The sequence below is a fragment of the Taudactylus pleione genome, unplaced genomic scaffold (assembly GCF_031769625.1).
Source record: "Taudactylus pleione unplaced genomic scaffold, aTauple2 ptg000549l, whole genome shotgun sequence".
Lineage (NCBI taxonomy): Eukaryota > Metazoa > Chordata > Amphibia > Anura > Myobatrachidae > Taudactylus > Taudactylus pleione.
In genome coordinates this window covers 523,839-551,788 of record NW_028284951.1, presented here as the reverse complement: position 1 = coordinate 551,788, position 27,950 = coordinate 523,839, and the positions used below count along the sequence as shown (strand labels likewise).

Sequence of the window (27,950 nt, the reverse complement as noted above, 5' to 3'; positions counted from 1 at the left end):
CCTCCCAGACTACAGTACTCCATTCCATCCCGAGGCCTTTTCAGTCCAGTAAGGGGAGAGGAAGTTCCCGCTCTTCTCTCACCTCACAACTTGTCCCGTCCCCTTCTGACCTCCTGCCCATTCTCTCCACCACACAGGTCCCTGCATTGGAAAAATGGACCACAACTAGTGTCCTTTCCGCCTTTAAACATGCAGTCATTGTCCCCACTCGCTTTATCAAGAACCCCTCTATTGACGCATCCCTGCCCTATGGCTTTTGGGGGATTTAGATTTTTCTCACCTCTAATTCCCACATCAGTCTGACTTCCTCCCAACACACTCCACAGTAAGTGCCCTCACAAAAGATGGTATTTCTCCCGGATCTTTCTTCTGACACGGTGGCTGCAAGCACTCTATTGCCTTGGCTTGCACGGTACTTCCCTCTCTTGGCGACCATCATACAATCATTCCTGGTATCCATCCATTAACTTCATCCCTTTGACCCCTCTGTCTGAACGTATGCTGTTCCCGGTTTACACCACCTCTATTGGTACAATTCTATCCATACAGGGTAGAACCGGCCCATGGGTGTACAGGGGAAATCCCCGGCAGGCCCCACTGCCTGAGAGCCATACTCTAGGGGTCAGGTGCCAGACCGTGCACTCAAATTATGTATTGAGACTAGAGGGCCAGTGGAACAGGACTATGGATAAACTTGGGTGCTTGGTTTGTTTCTTAATGAAACTACACCAAGATTAGCTCCCCTGTCATTCAAAATGGGCAGTCCTGACACTCCTGTCCCCTCCTTTATAAAGTGTATGTAATTAGTGGGGGAGCGGTGTCAGTAATACAGTATATGTAATTAGTGGGGGAGCAGTGTCAGTAATACAGTATATGTAATTAGTGGGGGAGCAGTGTCAGTAATACAGTGTGTGTAATTAGTGGGGAGCACAGTCAGTAATACAGTGTGTGTAATTAGTGGGGAGCGGTGTCAGTAATACAGTGTGTGTAATTAGTGGGGGAGCGGTTTCAGTAATACAGTATATGTAATTAGTGGGGGAGCGGTGTCAGTAATACAGTGTGTAATTAGTGGGGGAGCAGTGTCAGTAATACAGTGTGTGTAATTAGTGGGGGAGCGGTGTCAGTAATACAGGATGTGTAATTAGTGGGGGAGCGGTGTCAGTAATACAGTATATGTAATTAGTGGGGGAGCAGTGTCAGTAATACAGTGTGTGTAATTAGTGGGGGAGCGGTGTCAGTAATACAGTATATGTAATTAGTGGGGGAGCAGTGTCAGTAATACAGTATATGTAATTAGTGGGGGAGCGGTGTCAGTAATACAGTGTGTGTAATTAGTGGGGGAGCGGTGTCAGTAATACAGTGTATGTAATTAGTGGGGGAGCGGTGTCAGTAATACAGTGTGTGGAATTAGTGGGGGAGCGGTGTCAGTAATACAGTGTGTGTAATTAGTGGGGGAGCGGTGTCAGTAATACAGTGTATGTAATTAGTGGGGGAGTGGTGTCAGTAATACAGTGTATGTTCTGTGCTCTAGATGATGGCAACCAGAAAATCTCAGTGATCGTCATTCCAGCCCTGCTCTCAGGCTCCACTCTGCTGGTGGTTGTCCTCATCTTATGGAAGACCATCCGCAAAAAGAGAGGGAAAGAAAGAGGGTCCGGAGACAGTACAGCAGGTAAGGATTGGCTAATACACCTGTAAGTAACATTACTATGGGCCCCATTTATTAATTTGCAATGTGACCTGGGTGCGATATTAGTGCCCATAATTACATTGCAGGATGCCAACATAGCGCTGGATATAACAAAAAGCACCCCCTAAAACATGGACTCCGAATAAAGCCTGTCCCTGCGATGTATTGGGAGTGAAGTGACCGCGTCAGTGATCTCTTCACTTGTGTGCCGGGGATCCTGTGCATGCACGATCGTCAGACCACACATGCGCCCTGGCCATTGCGATATGTAGCCCATAGGGTAGAGAACTTGCGGCCTCATTCAGAGGCGGTCGTTAGATGCAAGCGGTCGCTCTGATCTGGGCGGCCACTTGCATCCTGAACGGCCGCCTCCTTGTCGATCGTTAAGCTGTGGGTTAACACTCACAGCTCTAACGACCGACATGGGTGATGGTCGCGATGTTCAAGACCATCGGGGCTTACGACCAGACCCTAAGGTAGGGTCTGGGCACTCGTAAGCCCCAGGGAGCTTCCTGCTCTGTTCGAGCAGGAAGTTCCCCACTGACATCAGCAATGATGTCAGTGGGGCCGCCCCAAACGGCAAGCGTTCCGACAGGAACGCCTCCGTTTGGCCGGGCACGCCCCCGGGGCACTCAACATCGACAGCTCGCCCCGTCTGCTAAAAGACCCCTAACGACTGAGCGCCCGTCGTTAGCCGGGTCTCGCACATGCGCACGACGGAGCCGGCTCCGTCGTGCGCATACGCTGTGGGGCAACATCGACTCGGTTGTGAGCGCTCACGACCGACTCTGAACGAGCTCCTTGGTCCCCATAGTGTAAGCTGCGGGGTCCAAGTTCTGGAATGCGTCTGTGTGCAGCGTTGTTATGTTACAGAGAGCTATGTCTGTGTGCAGCGTTATTATGCTACAGAGAGCTACGTCTGTGTGCAGCATTATTATGTTACAGAGAGCTACATCTGTGTGCAGCGTTATGTTACATAGAGCTATGTCTGTGTGCAGTGTTATTATGTTAGAGAGCTATGTCTGTGTGCAGCATTGTTATGTTACAGAGAGCTATGTCTGTGTGCAGCATTATTATGTTACAGAGAGCTATGTCTGTGTGCAGCATTATTATGTTACAGAGAGCTATGTCTGTGTGAAGCCTTATTATGTTACAGAGAGCTATGTCTGTGTGCAGCGTTATTATGTTACAGAGATCTATGTCTGTGTGCAGCATTATTATGTTACAGAGAGCTAAGTCTGTGTGCAGCATTATTATGTTACAGAGAGAGACGTCTGTGTGCAGCGTTATGTTACAGAGAGCTACGTCTGTGTGCTGCGTTATTATGTTACAGAGAGCTATGTCTGTGTGCAGCGTTATTATGTTACAGAGAGCTATGTCTGTGTGCTGCGTTATTATGTTACAGAGAACTATGTCTGTGTGCAGCATTATTATGTTACGGAGAGACGTCTGTGTGCAGCGTTATTATGTTACAGAGAGCTACGTCTGTGTGCTGCGTTATTATGTTACAGAGAGCTATGTATGTGTGCAGCGTTATGTTACAGAGAGCTATGTCTGTGTGCTGCGTTATTATGTTACAGAGAGCTATGTCTGTGTGCAGCATTGTTTTGTTACAGAGAGCTACGTCTGTGTGCAGCATTATTATGTTACAGAGAGCTATGTCTGTGTGCAGCATTGTTTTGTTACAGAGAGCTATGTCTGTGTGCTGCGTTATGTTACAGAGAGCTATGTCTGTGTGCAGCATTATTATGTTAGAGAGCTACATCTGTGTGCAGCATTATTATGTTACAGAGAGCTACGTCTGTGTGCAGCGTTATTATGTTACAGAGAGCCATGTCTGTGTGCAGCGTTATGTTACATAGAGCTATGTCTGTGTGCAGCATTATTATGTTACAAAGAGCTATGTCTGTGTGCAGCGTTATTATGTTACAGAGAGCGATGTCTGTGTGCTGCGTTATGTTACAGAGAGCTACGTCTGTGTGCTGTGTTATTATGTTACAGAGAGCTATGTCTGTGTGCAGCACTATTATGTTACAGAGAGCTATGTCTGTGTGCTGCGTTATTATTTTACAGAGAGCTATGTCTGTGTGCAGCATTATTATGTTACAAAGAGCTATGTCTGTGTGCAGCATTATAATGTTACAGAGAGCTATGTCTGTGTGCAGCGTTATTATGTTACAGAGAGGTACGTCTGTGTGCTGCGTTATTATGTTACAGAGAGCTATGTCTGTGTGCAGCGTTATTTTCTTACAGAGAGCTATGTCTGTGTGCTGCATTATTATGTTACAGAGAGCTATGTCTGTGTGCAGCATTGTTTTGTTACAGAGAGCTACGTCTGTGTGCAGCATTATTATGTTACAGAGAGCTACATCTGTGTGCAGCATTGTTTTGTTACAGAGAGCTACATCTGTGTGCAGCATTGTTTTGTTACAGAGAGCTATGTCTGTGTGCTGCGTTATTATGTTGCAGAGAGCTATGTCTGTGTGCAGCGTTATTATGTTACAGAGAAATACGTCTGTGTGCAGCGTTATTATGTTACAGAGAGCTACGTCTGTGTGCAGCGTTATGTTACATAGAGCTATGTCTGTGTGCAGTGTTATTATGTTAGAGAGCTATGTCTGTGTGCAGCATTGTTTTGTTACATAGAGCTATGTCTGTGTGCTGCGTTATTATGTTACAGAGAGCTATGTCTGTGTGCAGCGTTATGTTACAGAGAGCTATGTCTGTGTGCTGTGTTATTATGTTACAGAGAGCTATGTCTGTGTGCAGCATTATTATGTTAGAGAGCTATGTCTGTGTGCAGCATTATTATATTACAGAGAGCTATGTCTGTGTGCAGCGTTATTAAGTTAGAGAGCTATGTCTGTGTGCAGCATTACTATGTTACAGAGAGCTAAGTCTGTGTGCAGCATTATTATGTTACAGAGAGAGACGTCTGTGTGCAGCATTATTATGTTACAGAGAGCTACATCTGTGTGCAGCATTATTATGTTACAGAGAGCTATGTCTGTGTGCAGCATTATGTTACAGAGAGCTATGTCTGTGTGCAGCGTTCTTATGTTACAGAGAGCTATGTCTGTGTGCAGCGTTATTAAGTTAGAGAGCTATGTCTGTGTGCAGCATTATTATGTTACAGAGAGCTAAGTCTGTGTGCAGCATTATTATGTTACAGAGAGACGTCTGTGTGCAGCGTTATTATGTTACAGAGAGCTACGTCTGTGTGCAGCGTTATGTTACAGAGAGTTATGTCTGTGTGCTGCGTTATTATGTTACAGAGAGCTATGTCTGTGTGCAGCATTGTTTTGTTACAGAGAGCTACGTCTGTGTGCAGCATTATTATGTTACAGAGAGCTATGTCTGTGTGCAGCATTGTTTTGTTACAGAGAGCTATGTCTGTGTGCTGCATTATGTTACAGAGAGCTATGTCTGTGTGCAGCATTATTATGTTACAGAGAGCTACATCTGTGTCCAGCATTATTATGTTACAGAGAGCTACGTCTGTGTGCACCGTTATTATGTTACAGAGAGCCATGTCTGTGTGCAGCGTTATGTTACATAGAGCTATGTCTGTGTGCAGCATTATTATGTTACAAAGAGCTATGTCTGTGTGCAGCGTTATTATGTTACAGAGAGCGATGTCTGTGTGCTGCGTTATTATGTTACAGAGAGCTACGTCTGTGTGCTGTGTTATTATGTTTCAGAGAGCTATGTCTGTGTGCAGCACTATTATGTTACAGAGAGCTATGTCTGTGTGCTGCGTTAATATTTTACAGAGAGCTATGTCTGTGTGCAGCATTATTATGTTACAAAGAGCTATGTCTGTGTGCAGCTTTATTATGTTACAGAGAGCTATGTCTGTGTGCAGCGTTATTATGTTACAGAGAGCTATGTCTGTGTGCAGCATTATTATGTTACAGAGAGCTACATCTGTGTGCAGCATTATTATGTTACAGAGAGCTACGTCTGTGTGCAGCGTTATTATGTTACAGAGAGCCATGTCTGTGTGCAGTGTTATGTTACATAGAGCTATGTCTGTGTGCAGCATTATTATGTTACAAAGAGCTATGTCTGTGTGCAGCGTTATTATGTTACAGAGAGCGATGTCTGTGTGCTGCGTTATTATGTTACAGAGAGCTACGTCTGTGTGCTGTTATTATGTTACAGAGAGCTATGTCTGTGTGCAGCACTATTATGTTACAGAGAGCTATGTCTGTGTGCTGCGTTATTATTTTACAGAGAGCTATGTCTGTGTGCAGCATTATTATGTTACAAAGAGCTATGTCTGTGTGCAGCATTATTATGTTACAGAGAGCTATGTCTGTGTGCAGCGTTATTATGTTACAGAGAGCTACGTCTGTGTGCAGCGTTATTATGTTAAGAGAGATACGTATGTGTTCAGCGTTATGTTATGAAGAAATATGCACAGTGACAGTGAATTAAATGACTGTCTCGCAGCACTTAGGTTAGGTGTTCATTTCCTGACCAGGGCTTCATCTGTGTTCAGTTTGTATGTTCTCTCATGTTTGTATAGGTAATTTAATTACCTGCTGACAAAAAAATGACCCCTAGTGTAGATTATTTATATATTTCTAGTTATTTATATATTCCGCAGCACTTTTCAGTGAATGTGTCAGCCCTTCACATTAAGGATTGGGGCTATTCATTACAAAGGTAACGCAGCAGATATTATGGCTATCTCCTGCTTATCTTTCAGTCCCGATCTGGCCCCGCTTCCTCATACTATTATATGGGGACCTAAATCTATCAAGCTCCGAAAATACTACATTGATAGCGAGAACCTTCAACATCTTTATATTGCGCTGATTCCCGGAACCCCGTTCCTTCCTATGGGAAGGAGATCCAAGGGTTGCGAGGAGGGATCCGATAGAAGCCTTCCGCCACTATTCCAATGCTTCCGCCACTATTCCACTGCTTCCGCCATACGCCGGGTTCTTTGTGCACTTGCGAGTTGGATACTTATCGGGGGCCACCCGGGCCCCAATAGTGAATAGGCCCCTAAATATTGGTATGATCTTGTGTTATATGTATGCGCTCCACATATGCAGGTTTTGTAAGACAGGTAGGAAGTGCAGCCCTCTCCCCGGAGTATTATTACATTACAGCATACAGAACAACTATACAGGGCCGCTGTCCTCTCCCCGCAGTATTATTACATTACAGCATACAGAATAACTATACAGGGACGCTGCCCTCTCCCCGCAGTATTATTACATTACAGCATACAGAATAACTATACAGGGCCGCTGCCCTCTCCCCGCAGTATTATTACATTACAGCATACAGAATAACTATACAGGGACGCTGCCCTCTCCCTGCAGTATTATTACATTACAGCATAATTATACAGGGCCGCTGCCCTCTCCCCGGGGTATTATTACATTACAGCGTACAGAATAATTATACAGGGCCGCTGCCCTCTCCCCGGAGTATTATTACATTACAGCGTACAGAATAACTACACAGGGCCGCTGCCCTCTCCCCGCAGTATTATTACATTACAGCATACAGAATAACTATACAGGGACGCTGCCCTCTCCCTGCAGTATTATTACATTACAGCATAATTATACAGGGCCGCTGCCCTCTCCCCGGAGTATTATTACATTACAGCGTACAGAACAATTATACAGGGCCGCTGCCCTCTCCTCTGCCCTCTCCTCTGCCCTCTCCCCGGGGTATTATTACATTACAGCATATAGAATAACTATACAGGGCCGCTGTCCTCTCCCCGCAGTATTATTACATTACAGCATACAGAATAACTATACAGGGCCGCTGTCCTCTCCCCAGAGTATTATTACATTACAGCATACAGAATAACTATACAGGGCCGCTGTCCTCTCCCCGCAGTATTATTACATTACAGCATACAGAATAACTATACAGGGACGCTGCCCTCTCCCCGGAGTATTATTACATTACAGCATACAGAATAACTATACAGGGCCGCTGCCCTCTCCCCGGAGTATTATTACATTACAGCATATAGAATAACTATACAGGGCCGCTGTCCTCTCCCCGCAGTATTATTACATTACAGCATACAGAATAACTATACAGAGCCTCTGCCCTCTCCCCGCAGTATTATTACATTACAGCATATAGAATAACTATACAGGGCCGCTGTCCTCTCCCCGCAGTATTATTACATTACAGCATACAGAATAACTATACAGGGCCGCTGCCCTCTCCCCGCAGTATTATTACATTACAGCATACAGAATAATTATACAGGGACGCTGCCCTCTCCCCGGAGTATTATTACATTACAGCATACAAAATAACTATACAGGGACGCTGCCCTCTCCCCGGAGTATTATTACATTACAGCATACAGAATAACTATACAGGGCCTCTGCCCTCTCCCCGCAGTATTATTACATTACAGCATACAGAATAACTATACAGGGACGCTGTCCTCTCCCCGGAGTATTATTACATTACAGCATATAGAATAACTATACAGGGCCGCTGCCCTCTCCCCGGAGTATTATTACATTACAGCGTACAGAACAATTATACAGGGACGCTGCCCTCTCCCCGGAGTATTATTACATTACAGCATATAGAATAACTATACAGGGACGCTGCCCTCTCCCCGGAGTATTATTACATTACAGCATACAGAATAACTATACAGGGACGCTGCCCTCTCCCCGGAGTATTATTACATTACAGCATACAGAATAACTATACAGTGCCGCTGCCCTCTCCCCGGAGTATTATTACATTACAGCATACAGAATAATTATACAGGGCCGCTGCCCTCTCCCCGGAGTATTATTACATTACAGCGTACAGAATAATTATACAGGGCCGCTGCCCTCTCCCCGGAGTATTATTACATTACAGCGTACAGAACAATTATACAGGGCCGCTGCCCTCTCCTCTGCCCTCTCCCCGGGGTATTATTACATTACAGCATATAGAATAACTATACAGGGACGCTGCCCTCTCCCTGCAGTATTATTACATTACAGCATACAGAATAATTATACAGGGACGCTGTCCTCTCCCCGCAGTATTATTACATTACAGCATACAGAATAACTATACAGGGACGCTGCCCTCTCCTCTGCCCTCTCCCCGGGGTATTATTACATTACAGCATATAGAATAACTATACAGGGCCGCTGCCCTCTCCCCGCAGTATTATTACATTACTGCATATAGAATAACTATACAGGGCCGCTGCCCTCTCCCCGGGGTATTATTACATTACAGCATACAGAATAATTATACAGGGTCGCTGCCCTCTCCCCAGAGTATTATTACATTACAGCATACAGAATAACTATACAGGGACGCTGCCCTCTCCCCGGGGTATTATTACATTACAGCATACAGAATAATTATACAGGGCCGCTGCCCTCTCCCCGGAGTATTATTACATTACAGCGTACAGAACAATTATACAGGGCCGCTGTCCTCTCCCTGCAGTATTATTACATTACAGCATACAGAATAACTATACAGGGCCGCTGCCCTCTCCCCGCAGTATTATTACATTACAGCATACAGAACAACTATACAGGGACGCTGCCCTCTCCCCGCAGTATTATTACATTACAGCATACAGAATAACTATACAGGGCCGCTGTCCTCTCCCCGGAGTATTATTACATTACAGCGTACAGAATAACTATACAGGGACGCTGCCCTCTCCCCGGAGTATTATTACATTACAGCGTACAGAATAATTATACAGGGCCGCTGCCCTCTCCCCGGGGTATTATTACATTACAACATACAGAATAACTATACAGGGCCGCTGTCCTCTCCTCTGCCCTCTCCCCGGGGTATTATTACATTACAGCATATAGAATAACTATACAGGGCCGCTGCCCTCTCCCCGCAGTATTATTACATTACAGCATATAGAATAACTATACAGGGCCGCTGCCCTCTCCCCGGGGTATTATTACATTACAGCATACAGAATAATTATACAGGGCCGCTGCCCTCTCCCCAGAGTATTATTACATTACAGCATACAGAATAACTATACAGGGACGCTGCCCTCTCCCCGGGGTATTATTACATTACAGCATACAGAATAATTATACAGGGCCGCTGCCCTCTCCCCGGAGTATTATTACATTACAGCGTACAGAACAATTATACAGGGCCGCTGTCCTCTCCCTGCAGTATTATTACATTACAGCATACAGAATAACTATACAGGGCCGCTGCCCTCTCCCCGCAGTATTATTACATTACAGCATACAGAACAACTATACAGGGACGCTGCCCTCTCCCCGCAGTATTATTACATTACAGCATACAGAATAACTATACAGGGCCGCTGTCCTCTCCCCGGAGTATTATTACATTACAGCGTACAGAATAACTATACAGGGACGCTGCCCTCTCCCCGGAGTATTATTACATTACAGCGTACAGAATAATTATACAGGGCCGCTGCCCTCTCCCCGGGGTATTATTACATTACAGCATACAGAATAACTATACAGGGCCGCTGTCCTCTCCCCGCAGTATTATTACATTACAGCATAATTATACAGGGCCGCTGCCCTCTCCCCGCAGTATTATTACATTACAGCATACAGAATAACTATACAGGGCCGCTGCCCTCTCCCCGGAGTATTATTACATTACAGCATACAGAATAACTATACAGGGCCGCTGCCCTCTCCCCGGAGTATTATTACATTACAGCATACAGAACAATTATACAGGGCCGCTGCCCTCTCCCCGGGGTATTATTACATTACAGCATACAGAATAATTATACAGGGCCGCTGCCCTCTCCCCGGAGTATTATTACATTACAGCGTACAGAATAACTATACAGGGCCTCTGCCCTCTCCCCGGAGTATTATTACATTACAGCGTACAGAACAATTATACAGGGCCGCTGCCCTCTCCCCGGAGTATTATTACATTACAGCATACAGAATAACTATACAGGGCCGCTGCCCTCTCCCCGGAGTATTATTACATTACAGCGTACAGAATAATTATACAGGGCCGCTGTCCTCTCCCCGCAGTATTATTACATTACAGCATACAGAAAAACTATACAGGGCCGCTGTCCTCTCCCCGCAGTATTATTACATTACAGCATAATTATACAGGGCCGCTGCCCTCTCCCCGGAGTATTATTACATTACAGCATACAGAATAACTATACAGAGCCGCTGCCCTCTCCCCGGAGTATTATTACATTACAGCGTACAGAATAACTATACAGAGCCGCTGCCCTCTCCCCAGAGTATTATTACATTACAGCGTACAGAATAACTATACAGGGCCGCTGCCCTCTCCCCAGAGTATTATTACATTACAGCATACAGAATAACTATACAGGGCCGCTGTCCTCTCCCCGCAGTATTATTACATTACAGCATACAGAATAATTATACAGGGCCGCTGTCCTCTCCCCGGAGTATTATTACATTACAGCATACAGAATAACTATACAGGGCCGCTGCCCTCTCCCCGGAGTATTATTACATTACAGCATACAGAATAACTATACAGGGACGCTGCCCTCTCCCCGGGGTATTATTACATTACAGCATACAGAATAATTATACAGGGCCGCTGCCCTCTCCCCGCAGTATTATTCCATTACAGCATACAGAATAACTATACAGGGACGCTGCCCTCTCCCTGCAGTATTATTACATTACAGCATACAGAACAATTATACAGGGCCGCTGCCCTCTCCCTGCAGTATTATTACATTACAGCATACAGAATAACTATACAGGGCCGCTGCCCTCTCCCCGGAGTATTATTACATTACAGCATACAGAATAACTATACAGGGACGCTGCCCTCTCCCTGCAGTATTATTACATTACAGCATACAGAACAATTATACAGGGCCGCTGCCCTCTCCCTGCAGTATTATTACATTACAGCATACAGAATAACTATACAGGGCCGCTGCCCTCTCCCCGGGGTATTATTACATTACAGCGTACAGAATAACTATACAGGGCCGCTGTCCTCTCCCCGGAGTATTATTACATTACAGCATACAGAATAACTATACAGGGACGCTGCCCTCTCCCCGGAGTATTATTACATTACAGCATACAGAATAATTATACAGGGCCGCTGCCCTCTCCCCGGGGTATTATTACATTACAGCATACAGAATAACTATACAGGGCCGCTGTCCTCTCCCCGGAGTATTATTACATTACAGCGTACAGAATAATTATACAGGGCCGCTGTCCTCTCCCCGGAGTATTATTACATTACAGCATACAGAATAATTATACAGGGACGCTGTCCTCTCCCCGGAGTATTATTACATTACAGCATACAGAATAACTATACAGGGCCGCTGTCCTCTCCCCGCAGTATTATTACATTACAGCGTACAGAATTATTAGCCCTCTCCTGTGTACTGAACTCTCCGGTATGAAGGGTTAATAGGTTAATACAATAAAAGATTCTCCTTATTTTCCGGTCAGATTATCTGGATGGACCTTGGGCTGTGAATGCTGCCGCTGTCTATGAGAATTCCCCCGGGATCTCGGACTCCGTACTGGAGAAGAAGCAGCTGCCCAGCGACTGGAGAATCCAGGACAAGGTTGTCCTGTGTAGTGGACACTATGGTCCCATTAGTCGGGCGGTTCTTCTCCGCTCCGGGGAGACAGAGGACAGACAAGATGTTGTCCTGAAGGAGGTGTCCGGTAAGTGATATTGGATGGATGGACCCGAGTGACTGATGTGGAGATGACAGGAGGATCCCAGCTGATGTCTCACCAGCCTCTCTGACATGTCCCCTGTAGACCACTGCAGCCCAGGAGAAGTCCAGGACTTCATTGATCTCATGAAGTTTCATGTGCAAGTCTGTGTACACGAGAAGCTGGTGAAGGTGCTGTGGTGCCAGGTCCAGCCCAGGCCACCGTCTCTCATCCTGGAGGCCATGAACCTGGGGAATCTGCTCACATTTCTCAGGGACTCCCACCAGGTAATAAATTGGGTTATCCCGGCCAGTGAGGGACATACCTATCCTTACACGTAGCTCCCGTTATGTGGTTCCTATACAGACATCTCTATATGTATATAGGCTTCCATCCCTCATCCCCATACTCCCGTTATGTGGTTCCTATACAGTCATCACTATATATCTATATAGGCTTCCATAACTCATCCCCATACTCCCGTTATGTGGTTCCTATACAGACATCTCTATATGTATATAGGCTTCCATCCCACATCCCCATACTCCCGTTATGTTGTTCCTATACAGACACCTCTATATGTATATAGGCTTCCATCCCTCATCCCCGTACTCCCGTTATGTGGTTCCTATACAGACACCTCTATATGTATATAGGCTTCCATCCCACATCCCCATACTCCCGTTATTTGATTCCTTTACAGTCATCACTATATATGTATATAGGCTTCCATCCCTCATCCCCATACTCCCGTTATGTGGTTCCTATACAGACACCTGTATATGTATATAGGCTTCCATCCCACATCCCCATACTCCCGTTATGTGGTTCTTATACAGATATCTCTATATGTATATAGGCTTCCATCCCTCATCACCATACTCCCGTTATATGGTTCCTATACAGACATCTCTATATGTATATAGGCTTCCATCCCTCATCCCCATACTCCCGTTATGTGGTTCCTATACAGACACCTCTATATGTATATAGGCTTCCATCCCACATCCCCATACTCCCGTTATGTGGTTCCATACAGTCATCTCTATATATGTATATAGGCATCCAGCCTTCATCCCCATACTCCCGTTATGTGGTTCCTATACAGACACCTCTATATATAGGCTTCCATCCCACATCCCCATACTCCCGTTATGTGGTTCCTATACAGACATCTCTATATGTATATAGGCTTCCATCCCTCATCCCCATACTCCCGTTATGTGGTTCCTATACAGTAGTCTCTATATGTATATAGGCTTCCATCCCACATCCCCATACTCTCGTTATGTGGTTCCTATACAGTCATCTCTATATGTATATAGGCTTCCATCCCTCATCCCCATACTCCCGTTATGTGGTCACTATACAGACACCTCTATATGTATATAGGCTTACATCCCTCATCCTCATACTCTCGTTATGTGGTTCCTATACAGTCACCTCTATATGTATATAGGCTTCCATCCCACATCCCCATACTCCCGTTATGTGGTTCCTATACAGACTCCTATATATGTATATAGGCTTCTATCCCTCATCCCCATACTCCCGTTATGTGGTTCCTATACAGTAGTCTCTATATGTATATAGGCTTCCATCCCACATCCCCATACTCCAGTTATGTGGTTCCTATACAGACACCTCTATATGTATATAGGCTTCCATCCCTCATCCCCATAATCCCGTTATGTGGTTCCTATACAGACATCTCTATATGTATATAGGCTTCTATCCCACATCCCCATACTCCCGTTATGTGGTTCCTATACAGACACCTCTATATATGTATATAGGCTTCCATCCCTCATCCCCATACTCCCGTTATGTGGTTCCTATACAGACACCTCTATATGTATATAGGCTTCCATCCCTCATCCCCGTACTCCCGTTATGTGGTTCCTATACAGACACCTATATATGTATATAGGCTTCCATCCCACATCCCCATACTCCCGTTATTTGGTTCCTTTACAGTCATCACTATATATGTATATAGGCTTCCATCCCTCATCCCCATACTCCCGTTATGTGGTTCCTATACAGACACCTATATATGTATATAGGCTTCCATCCCACATCCCCATACTCCCGTTATGTGGTTCCTATACAGATATCTCTATATGTATATAGGCTTCCATCCCTCATCCCCATACTCCCGTTATATGGTTCCTATACAGACATCTCTATATGTATATAGGCTTCCATCCCACATCCCCATACTCTCGTTATGTGGTTCCTATACAGTCATCTCTATATGTATATAGGCTTCCATCCCTCATCCCCATACTCCCGTTATGTTGTTCCTATACAGACACCTATATATGTATATAGGCTTCCATCCCACATCCCCATACTCCCGTTATGTGGTTGCTATACAGACACCTATATATGTATATAGGCTTCCATCCCACATCCCCATACTCCCGTTATGTGGTTCCTATACAGACACCTCTATATGTATATAGGCTTCTATCCCACATCCCCATACTCCCGTTATGTGGTTCCATACAGTCATCTCTATATATGTATATAGGCTTCCAGCCTTCATCCTCATACTCCCGTTATGTGGTTCCTATACAGACACCTCTATATATAGGCTTCCATCCCACATCCCCATACGCCCGTTATGTGGTTCCTATACAGACATCTCTATATGTATATAGGCTTCCATCGCTCATCCCCATACTCCCGTTATGTGGTTCCTATACAGTAGTCTCTATATGTATTTAGGCTTCCATCCCACATCCCCATACTCTCGTTATGTGGTTCCTATACAGTCATCTCTATATGTATATAGGCTTCCATCCCTCATCCCCATACTCCCGTTATGTGGTCACTATACAGACACCTCTATATGTATATAGGCTTCCATCCCTCATCCCCATACTCCCGTTATGTGGTCACTATACAGACACATCTATATGTATATAGGCTTCCATCCCACATCCCCATACTCCCGTTATGTGGTTCCTATACAGACTCCTATATATGTATATAGGCTTCTATCCCTCATCCCCATACTCCCGTTATGTGGTTCCTACACAATAGTCTCTATATGTATATAGGCTTCCATCCCACATCCCCATAGTCCAGTTATGTGGTTCCTATACAGACACCTCTATATGTATATAGGCTTCCATCCCACATCCCCATACTCCCGTTATGTGGTTCCTATACAGACATCTCTATATGTATATAGGCTTCCATCCCTCATCCCCATACTCCCGTTATGTGGTTCCTATACAGTCACCTCTATATGTATATAGGCTTCCATCCCTCATCCTCATACTCTCGTTATGTGGTTCCTATACAGACACCTATATATGTATATAGGCTTCCATCCCACATCCCCATACTTCCGTTATGTGGTTCCTATACAGACATCTCTATATGTATATAGGCTTCCATCCCACATCCCCATACTCCCGTTATTTAGTTCCTATACAGACTCCTATATATGTATATAGGCTTCTATCCCACATCCCTATACTCCCGTTATGTGGTTCCTATACAGACACCTATATATGTATATAGGCTTCTATCCCACATCCCCATACTACCGTTATGTGGTTCCTATACAGTAGTCTCTATATGTATATAGGCTTCCATCCCACATCCCCATACTCCCGTTATGTTGTTCCTATACAGACATCTCTATATGTATATAGGCTTCCATCCCTCATCCCCATACTCCCGATATGTGGTTCCTATACAGACATCTCTATACGTATAAAGGCTTCCATCCCTCATCCCCATACTCCCGTTATTTGGTTCCTATACAGACTCCTATATATGTATATAGGCTTCCATCCCTCATCCCCATACTCCCGTTATGTGGTTCCTATACAGACACCTCTATATGTATATAGGCTTCCATCCCTCATCCCCATACTCCCGTTATGTGGTTCCTATACAGACACCTCTATATGTATATAGGCTTCCATCCCACATCCCCATACTCCCGTTATGTGGTTCCTATACAGACACCTATATACGTATATAGGCTTCCATCCCTCATCCCCATACTCCCGTTATGTGGTTTCTATACAGACACCTCTATATGTATATAGGCTTCCATCCCACATCCCCATACTCCCGTTATGTGGTCACTATACAGACACATCTATATGTATATAGGCTTCCATCCCACATCCCCATACTCCCGTTATGTGGTTCCTATACAGACTCCTATATATGTATATAGGCTTCTATCCCTCATCCCCATACTCCCGTTATGTGGTTCCTATACAGTAGTCTCTATATGTATATAGGCTTCCATCCCACATCCCCATACTCCAGTTATGTGGTTCCTATACAGACACCTCTATATGTATATAGGCTTCCATCCCACATCCCCATACTCCCGTTATGTGGTTCCTATACAGACATCTCTATATGTATATAGGCTTCCATCCCTCATCCCCATACTCCCGTTATGTGGTTCCTATACAGTCACCTCTATATGTATATAGGCTTCCATCCCTCATCCTCATACTCTCGTTATGTGGTTCCTATACAGACTCCTATATATGTATATAGGCTTCTATCCCACATCCCTATACTCCCGTTATGTGGTTCCTATACAGACACCTATATATGTATATAGGCTTCTATCCCACATCCCCATACTACCGTTATGTGGTTCCTATACAGTAGTCTCTATATGTATATAGGCTTCCATCCCACATCCCCATACTCCCGTTATGTTGTTCCTATACAGACATCTCTATATGTATATAGGCTTCCATCCCTCATCCCCATACTCCCGTTATGTGGTTCCTATACAGACATCTCTATATGTATAAAGGCTTCCATCCCTCATCCCCATACTCCCGTTATTTGGTTCCTATACAGACTCCTATATATGTATATAGGCTTCCATCCCTCATCCCCATACTCCAGTTATGTTGTTCCTATACAGTAATCTCTATATGTATATAGGCTTCCATCCCTCATCCCCATACTCCCGTTATGTGGTTCCTATACAGACACCTCTATATGTATATAGGCTTCCATCCCTCATCCCCATACTCCCGTTATGTGGTTCCTATACAGACACCTCTATATGTATATAGGCTTCCATCCCTCATCCCCATACTCCCGTTATGTGGTTCCTATACAGACACCTATATATGTATATAGGCTTCCGTCCCTCATCCCCATACTCCCGTTATGTGGTTTCTATACAGACACCTCTATATGTATATAGGCTTCCATCCCACATCCCCATACTCCCGTTATGTGGTCACTATACAGACACCTCTATATGTATATAGGCTTACATCCCTCATCCCCATACTCCCGTTATGTGGTCACTATACAGACACATCTATATGTATATAGGCTTCCATCTCTCATCCCCATACTCCCGTTATGTGGTTCCTATACAGACATCTCTATATATGTATATAGGCGTCCAGCCTTCATCCCCATGCTCCCGTTATGTGGTTCCTATACAGACACCTCTATATATGTATATAGGCGTCCAGCCTTCATCCCCATTCTCCCGTTATGTGGTCACTATACAGACACATCTATATGTATATAGGCTTCCATCCCTCATCCCCATACTCCCGTTATGTGGTTCCTATACAGTCATCTCTATATATGTATATAGGCGTCCAGCCTTCATCCCCATACTCCCGTTATGTGGTTCCTATACAAACACCTCTATATGTATATAGGCTTCCATCCCACATCCCCATACTCCCGTTATATGGTCACTATACAGACACATCTATATGTATATAGGCTTCCATCCCACATCCCCATACTCCCGTTATGTGGTTCCTATACAGACATCTCTATATGTATATAGGCTTCCATCCCTCATCCCCATACTCCCGTTATGTGGTCACTATTCAGACACATCTATATGTATATAGGCTTCCATCCCTCATCCCCATACTCCCGTTATGTGGTTCCTATACAGACACATCTATATGTATATAGGCTTCTATCCCACATCCCCATACTCCCGTTATGTGGTTCCTATACAGACACATCTATATGTATATAGGCTTCTATCCCACGTCCCCATACTCCCGTTATGTGGTCACTATACAGACATCTCTATATGTATATAGGCTTCCATCCCACATCCCCATACTCCCGTTATGTGGTCACTATACAGACATCTCTATATGTATATAGGCTTCTATCCCACATCCCCATACTCCCGTTATGTGGTCACTATACAGACATCTTTATATGTATATAGGCTTCCATCCCTCATCCCCATACTCCCGTTATGTGGTCACTATACAGACACATATATATGTATATAGGCTTCCATCCCACATCCCCATACTCCAGTTATGTGGTTCCTATACAGACACCTCTATATGTATATAGGCTTCCATCCCTCATCCCCATAATCCCGTTATGTGGTTCCTATACAGACATCTCTATATGTATATAGGCTTCTATCCCACATCCCCATACTCCCGTTATGTGGTTCCTATACAGACACCTCTATATATGTATATAGGCTTCCATCCCTCATCCCCATACTCCCGTTATGTGGTTCCTATACAGACACCTCTATATGTATATAGGCTTCCATCCCTCATCCCCGTACTCCCGTTATGTGGTTCCTATACAGACACCTATATATGTATATAGGCTTCCATCCCACATCCCCATACTCCCGTTATTTGGTTCCTTTACAGTCATCACTATATATGTATATAGGCTTCCATCCCTCATCCCCATACTCCCGTTATGTGGTTCCTATACAGACACCTATATATGTATATAGGCTTCCATCCCACATCCCCATACTCCCGTTATGTGGTTCCTATACAGATATCTCTATATGTATATAGGCTTCCATCCCTCATCCCCATACTCCCGTTATATGGTTCCTATACAGACATCTCTATATGTATATAGGCTTCCATCCCACATCCCCATACTCTCGTTATGTGGTTCCTATACAGTCATCTCTATATGTATATAGGCTTCCATCCCTCATCCCCATACTCCCGTTATGTTGTTCCTATACAGACACCTATATATGTATATAGGCTTCCATCCCACATCCCCATACTCCCGTTATGTGGTTGCTATACAGACACCTATATATGTATATAGGCTTCCATCCCACATCCCCATACTCCCGTTATGTGGTTCCTATACAGACACCTCTATATGTATATAGGCTTCTATCCCACATCCCCATACTCCCGTTATGTGGTTCCATACAGTCATCTCTATATATGTATATAGGCTTCCAGCCTTCATCCTCATACTCCCGTTATGTGGTTCCTATACAGACACCTCTATATATAGGCTTCCATCCCACATCCCCATACGCCCGTTATGTGGTTCCTATACAGACATCTCTATATGTATATAGGCTTCCATCCCTCATCCCCATACTCCCGTTATGTGGTTCCTATACAGTAGTCTCTATATGTATTTAGGCTTCCATCCCACATCCCCATACTCTCGTTATGTGGTTCCTATACAGTCATCTCTATATGTATATAGGCTTCCATCCCTCATCCCCATACTCCCGTTATGTGGTCACTATACAGACACCTCTATATGTATATAGGCTTCCATCCCTCATCCCCATACTCCCGTTATGTGGTCACTATACAGACACATCTATATGTATATAGGCTTCCATCCCACATCCCCATACTCCCGTTATGTGGTTCCTATACAGACTCCTATATATGTATATAGGCTTCTATCCCTCATCCCCATACTCCCGTTATGTGGTTCCTACACAATAGTCTCTATATGTATATAGGCTTCCATCCCACATCCCCATAGTCCAGTTATGTGGTTCCTATACAGACACCTCTATATGTATATAGGCTTCCATCCCACATCCCCATACTCCCGTTATGTGGTTCCTATACAGACATCTCTATATGTATATAGGCTTCCATCCCTCATCCCCATACTCCCGTTATGTGGTTCCTATACAGTCACCTCTATATGTATATAGGCTTCCATCCCTCATCCTCATACTCTCGTTATGTGGTTCCTATACAGACACCTATATATGTATATAGGCTTCCATCCCACATCCCCATACTTCCGTTATGTGGTTCCTATACAGACATCTCTATATGTATATAGGCTTCCATCCCACATCCCCATACTCCCGTTATTTAGTTCCTATACAGACTCCTATATATGTATATAGGCTTCTATCCCACATCCCTATACTCCCGTTATGTGGTTCCTATACAGACACCTATATATGTATATAGGCTTCTATCCCACATCCCCATACTACCGTTATGTGGTTCCTATACAGTAGTCTCTATATGTATATAGGCTTCCATCCCACATCCCCATACTCCCGTTATGTTGTTCCTATACAGACATCTCTATATGTATATAGGCTTCCATCCCTCATCCCCATACTCCCGTTATGTGGTTCCTATACAGACATCTCTATACGTATAAAGGCTTCCATCCCTCATCCCCATACTCCCGTTATTTGGTTCCTATACAGACTCCTATATATGTATATAGGCTTCCATCCCTCATCCCCATACTCCCGTTATGTGGTTCCTATACAGACACCTCTTTATGTATATAGGCTTCCATCCCTCATCCCCATACTCCCGTTATGTGGTTCCTATACAGACACCTCTATATGTATATAGGCTTCCATCCCACATCCCCATACTCCCGTTATGTGGTTCCTATACAGACACCTATAAACGTATATAGGCTTCCATCCCTCATCCCCATACTCCAGTTATGTGGTTTCTATACAGACACCTCTATATGTATATAGGCTTCCATCCCACATCCCCATACTCCCGTTATGTGGTCACTATACAGACACATCTATATGTATATAGGCTTCCATCCCACATCCCCATACTCCCGTTATGTGGTTCCTATACAGACTCCTATATATGTATATAGGCTTCTATCCCTCATCCCCATACTCCCGTTATGTGGTTCCTATACAGTAGTCTCTATATGTATATAGGCTTCCATCCCACATCCCCATACTCCAGTTATGTGGTTCCTATACAGACACCTCTATATGTATATAGGCTTCCATCCCACATCCCCATACTCCCGTTATGTGGTTCCTATACAGACATCTCTATATGTATATAGGCTTCCATCCCTCATCCCCATACTCCCGTTATGTGGTTCCTATACAGTCACCTCTATATGTATATAGGCTTCCATCCCTCATCCTCATACTCTCGTTATGTGGTTCCTATACAGACTCCTATATATGTATATAGGCTTCTATCCCACATCCCTATACTCCCGTTATGTGGTTCCTATACAGACACCTATATATGTATATAGGCTTCTATCCCACATCCCCATACTACCGTTATGTGGTTCCTATACAGTAGTCTCTATATGTATATAGGCTTCCATCCCACATCCCCATACTCCCGTTATGTTGTTCCTATACAGACATCTCTATATGTATATAGGCTTCCATCCCTCATCCCCATACTCCCGTTATGTGGTTCCTATACAGACATCTCTATATGTATAAAGGCTTCCATCCCTCATCCCCATACTCCCGTTATTTGGTTCCTATACAGACTCCTATATATGTATATAGGCTTCCATCCCTCATCCCCATACTCCAGTTATGTTGTTCCTATACAGTAATCTCTATATGTATATAGGCTTCCATCCCTCATCCCCATACTCCCGTTATGTGGTTCCTATACAGACACCTCTATATGTATATAGGCTTCCATCCCTCATCCCCATACTCCCGTTATGTGGTTCCTATACAGACACCTCTATATGTATATAGGCTTCCATCCCTCATCCCCATACTCCCGGTATGTGGTTCCTATACAGACACCTCTATATGTATATAGGCTTCCATCCCACATCCCCATACTCCCGTTATGTGGTTCCTATACAGACACCTATATATGTATATAGGCTTCCATCCCTCATCCCCATACTCCCGTTATGTGGTTTCTATACAGACACCTCTATATGTATATAGGCTTCCATCCCACATCCCCATACTCCCGTTATGTGGTCACTATACAGACACCTCTATATGTATATAGGCTTACATCCCTCATCCCCATACTCCCGTTATGTGGTCACTATACAGACACATCTATATGTATATAGGCTTCCATCTCTCATCCCCAAACTCCCGTTATGTGGTTCCTATACAGACATCTCTATATGTATATAGGCTTCCATCCCTCATCCCCATGCTCCCGTTATGTGGTTCCTATACAGACACCTCTATATATGTATATAGGCGTCCAGCCTTCATCCCCATTCTCCCGTTATGTGGTCACTATACAGACACATCTATATGTATATAGGCTTCCATCCCTCATCCCCATACTCCCGTTATGTGGTTCCTATACAGTCATCTCTATATATGTATATAGGCGTCCAGCCTTCATCCCCATACTCCCGTTATGTGGTTCCTATACAGACACCTCTATATGTATATAGGCTTCCATCCCACATCCCCATACTCCCGTTATGTGGTCACTATACAGACACATCTATATGTATATAGGCTTCCATCCCACATCCCCATACTCCCGTTATGTGGTTCCTATACAGACATCTCTATATGTATATAGGCTTCCATCCCTCATCCCCATACTCCCGTTATGTGGTCACTATTCAGACACATCTATATGTATATAGGCTTCCATCCCTCATCCCCATACTCCCGTTATGTGGTTCCTATACAGACACATCTATATGTATATAGGCTTCTATCCCACATCCCCATACTCCCGTTATGTGGTTCCTATACAGACACATCTATATGTATATAGGCTTCTATCCCACGTCCCCATACTCCCGTTATGTGGTCACTATACAGACATCTCTATATGTATATAGGCTTCCATCCCACATCCCCATACTCCCGTTATGTGGTCACTATACAGACATCTCTATATGTATATAGGCTTCTATCCCACATCCCCATACTCCCGTTATGTGGTCACTATACAGACATCTTTATATGTATATAGGCTTCCATCCCTCATCCCCATACTCCCGTTATGTGGTCACTATACAGACACATATATATGTATATAGGCTTCCATCCCACATCCCCATACTCCCGTTATGTGATCACTATACAGACACATCTATATGTATATAGGCTTCCATCCCACATCCCCATACTCCCGTTATGTGGTTCCTATACAGACACCTATATATGTATATAGGCTTCCATCCCACATCCCCATACTCCCGTTATGTGGTCACTATACAGACATCTCTATATGTATATAGGCTTCCATCCCTCATCCCCATACTCCCGTTATGTGGTCACTATACAGACACATCTATATGTATATAGGCTTCCATCCCACATCCCCATACTCCCGTTATGTGGTCACTATACAGACATCTCTATATGTATATAGGCTTCTATCCCTCATCCCCATACGCCCGTTATGTGGTCACTATACAGACACATCTATATGTATATAGGCTTCCATCCCACATCCCCATACTCCCGTTATGTGGTCACTATACAGACACATCTATATGTATATAGGCTTCCATCCCACATCCCCATACTCCCGTTATGTGGTTCCTATACAGACACATCTATATGTATATAGGCTTCCATCCCACATCCCCATACTCCCGTTATGTGGTTCCTATACAGACACCTATATATGTATATAGGCTTCCATCCCACATCCCCATACTCCCGTTATGTGGTCACTATACAGACACATCTATATGTATATAGGCTTCCATCCCACATCCCCATACTCCCGTTATGTGTTTCCTATACAGACACCTATATATGTATATAGGCTTCCATCCCACATCCCCATACTCCCGTTATGTGGTCACTATACAGACACATCTATATGTATATAGGCTTCCATCCCACATCCCCATACTCCCGTTATGTGGTCACTATACAGACATCTCTATATGTATATAGGCTTCCATCCCACATCCCGATACTCCCGTTATGTGGTCACTATACAGACATCTCTATATGTATATAGGCTTCTATCCCACATCCCCATACTCCCGTTATGTGGTTCCATACAGTCATCTCTATATATGTATATAGGCTTCCAGCCTTCATCCCCATACTCCCGTTATGTGGTTCCTATACAGACACCTCTATATATAGGCTTCCATCCCACATCCCCATACGCCCGTTATGTGGTTCCTATACAGACATCTCTATATGTATATAGGCTTCCATCCCTCATCCCCATACTCCCGTTATGTGGTTCCTATACAGTAGTCTCTATATGTATATAGGCTTCCATCCCACATCCCCATACTCCAGTTATGTTGTTCCTATACAGTAATCTCTATATGTATATAGGCTTCCATCCCTCATCCCCATACTCCCGTTATGTGGTTCCTATACAGACACCTCTATATGTATATAGGCTTCCATCCCTCATCCCCATACTCCCGTTATGTGGTTCCTATACAGACACCTCTATATGTATATAGGCTTCCATCCCTCATCCCCATACTCCCGGTATGTGGTTCCTATACAGACACCTCTATATGTATATAGGCTTCCATCCCACATCCCCATACTCTCGTTATGTGGTTCCTATACAGACACCTATATATGTATATAGGCTTCCGTCCCTCATCCCCATACTCCCGTTATGTGGTTTCTATACAGACACCTCTATATGTATATAGGCTTCCATCCCACATCCCCATACTCCCGTTATGTGGTCACTATACAGACACCTCTATATGTATATAGGCTTACATCCCTCATCCCCATACTCCCGTTATGTGGTCACTATACAGACACATCTATATGTATATAGGCTTCCATCTCTCATCCCCATACTCCCGTTATGTGGTTCCTATACAGACATCTCTATATGTATATAGGCTTCCATCCCTCATCCCCATGCTCCCGTTATGTGGTTCCTATACAGACACCTCTATATATGTATATAGGCGTCCAGCCTTCATCCCCATTCTCCCGTTATGTGGTCACTATACAGACACATCTATATGTATATAGGCTTCCATCCCTCATCCCCATACTCCCGTTATGTGGTTCCTATACAGTCATCTCTATATATGTATATAGGCGTCCAGCCTTCATCCCCATACTCCCGTTATGTGGTTCCTATACAGACACCTCTATATGTATATAGGCTTCCATCCCACATCCCCATACTCCCGTTATGTGGTCACTATACAGACACATCTATATGTATATAGGCTTCCATCCCACATCCCCATACTCCCGTTATGTGGTTCCTATACAGACATCTCTATATGTATATAGGCTTCCATCCCTCATCCCCATACTCCCGTTATGTGGTCACTATTCAGACACATCTATATGTATATAGGCTTCCATCCCTCATCCCCATACTCCCGTTATGTGGTCACTATTCAGACACATCTATATGTATATAGGCTTCCATCCCTCATCCCCATACTCCCGTTATGTGGTTCCTATACAGACACATCTATATGTATATAGGCTTCTATCCCACATCCCCATACTCCCGTTATGTGGTTCCTATACAGACACATCTATATGTATATAGGCTTCTATCCCACGTCCCCATACTCCCGTTATGTGGTCACTATACAGACATCTCTATATGTATATAGGCTTCCATCCCACATCCCCATACTCCCGTTATGTGGTCACTATACAGACATCTCTATATGTATATAGGCTTCTATCCCACATCCCCATACTCCCGTTATGTGGTCACTATACAGACATCTTTATATGTATATAGGCTTCCATCCCTCATCCCCATACTCCCGTTATGTGGTCACTATACAGACACATATATATGTATATAGGCTTCCATCCCACATCCCCATACTCCAGTTATGTGGTTCCTATACAGACACCTCTATATGTATATAGGCTTCCATCCCTCATCCCCATAATCCCGTTATGTGGTTCCTATACAGACATCTCTATATGTATATAGGCTTCTATCCCACATCCCCATACTCCCGTTATGTGGTTCCTATACAGACACCTCTATATATGTATATAGGCTTCCATCCCTCATCCCCATACTCCCGTTATGTGGTTCCTATACAGACACCTCTATATGTATATAGGCTTCCATCCCTCATCCCCGTACTCCCGTTATGTGGTTCCTATACAGACACCTATATATGTATATAGGCTTCCATCCCACATCCCCATACTCCCGTTATTTGGTTCCTTTACAGTCATCACTATATATGTATATAGGCTTCCATCCCTCATCCCCATACTCCCGTTATGTGGTTCCTATACAGACACCTATATATGTATATAGGCTTCCATCCCACATCCCCATACTCCCGTTATGTGGTTCCTATACAGATATCTCTATATGTATATAGGCTTCCATCCCTCATCCCCATACTCCCGTTATATGGTTCCTATACAGACATCTCTATATGTATATAGGCTTCCATCCCACATCCCCATACTCTCGTTATGTGGTTCCTATACAGTCATCTCTATATGTATATAGGCTTCCATCCCTCATCCCCATACTCCCGTTATGTTGTTCCTATACAGACACCTATATATGTATATAGGCTTCCATCCCACATCCCCATACTCCCGTTATGTGGTTGCTATACAGACACCTATATATGTATATAGGCTTCCATCCCACATCCCCATACTCCCGTTATGTGGTTCCTATACAGACACCTCTATATGTATATAGGCTTCTATCCCACATCCCCATACTCCCGTTATGTGGTTCCATACAGTCATCTCTATATATGTATATAGGCTTCCAGCCTTCATCCTCATACTCCCGTTATGTGGTTCCTATACAGACACCTCTATATATAGGCTTCCATCCCACATCCCCATACGCCCGTTATGTGGTTCCTATACAGACATCTCTATATGTATATAGGCTTCCATCCCTCATCCCCATACTCCCGTTATGTGGTTCCTATACAGTAGTCTCTATATGTATTTAGGCTTCCATCCCACATCCCCATACTCTCGTTATGTGGTTCCTATACAGTCATCTCTATATGTATATAGGCTTCCATCCCTCATCCCCATACTCCCGTTATGTGGTCACTATACAGACACCTCTATATGTATATAGGCTTCCATCCCTCATCCCCATACTCCCGTTATGTGGTCACTATACAGACACATCTATATGTATATAGGCTTCCATCCCACATCCCCATACTCCCGTTATGTGGTTCCTATACAGACTCCTATATATGTATATAGGCTTCTATCCCTCATCCCCATACTCCCGTTATGTGGTTCCTACACAATAGTCTCTATATGTATATAGGCTTCCATCCCACATCCCCATAGTCCAGTTATGTGGTTCCTATACAGACACCTCTATATGTATATAGGCTTCCATCCCACATCCCCATACTCCCGTTATGTGGTTCCTATACAGACATCTCTATATGTATATAGGCTTCCATCCCTCATCCCCATACTCCCGTTATGTGGTTCCTATACAGTCACCTCTATATGTATATAGGCTTCCATCCCTCATCCTCATACTCTCGTTATGTGGTTCCTATACAGACACCTATATATGTATATAGGCTTCCATCCCACATCCCCATACTTCCGT

At 44.1% G+C, this 27,950-nt stretch overlaps 1 protein-coding gene across 2 annotated transcripts in view; it reads left to right on the top strand.

The window, feature by feature from the left end:
- The window catches only part of LOC148500698 (tyrosine-protein kinase STYK1-like), a 78,514-nt gene that overhangs the window by 16,766 nt on the left and 33,798 nt on the right, over positions 1 to 27,950 (top strand). For both annotated transcript variants that reach the window (XM_088451469.1, XM_088451470.1), the window contains exons 3-5: positions 1,532 to 1,672; positions 12,163 to 12,384; positions 12,484 to 12,665. In XM_088451469.1, the coding sequence (XP_088307595.1) occupies positions 1,532 to 1,672; positions 12,163 to 12,384; positions 12,484 to 12,665 (545 nt within the window). The remainder of the gene's footprint in view (positions 1 to 1,531; positions 1,673 to 12,162; positions 12,385 to 12,483; positions 12,666 to 27,950) is intronic.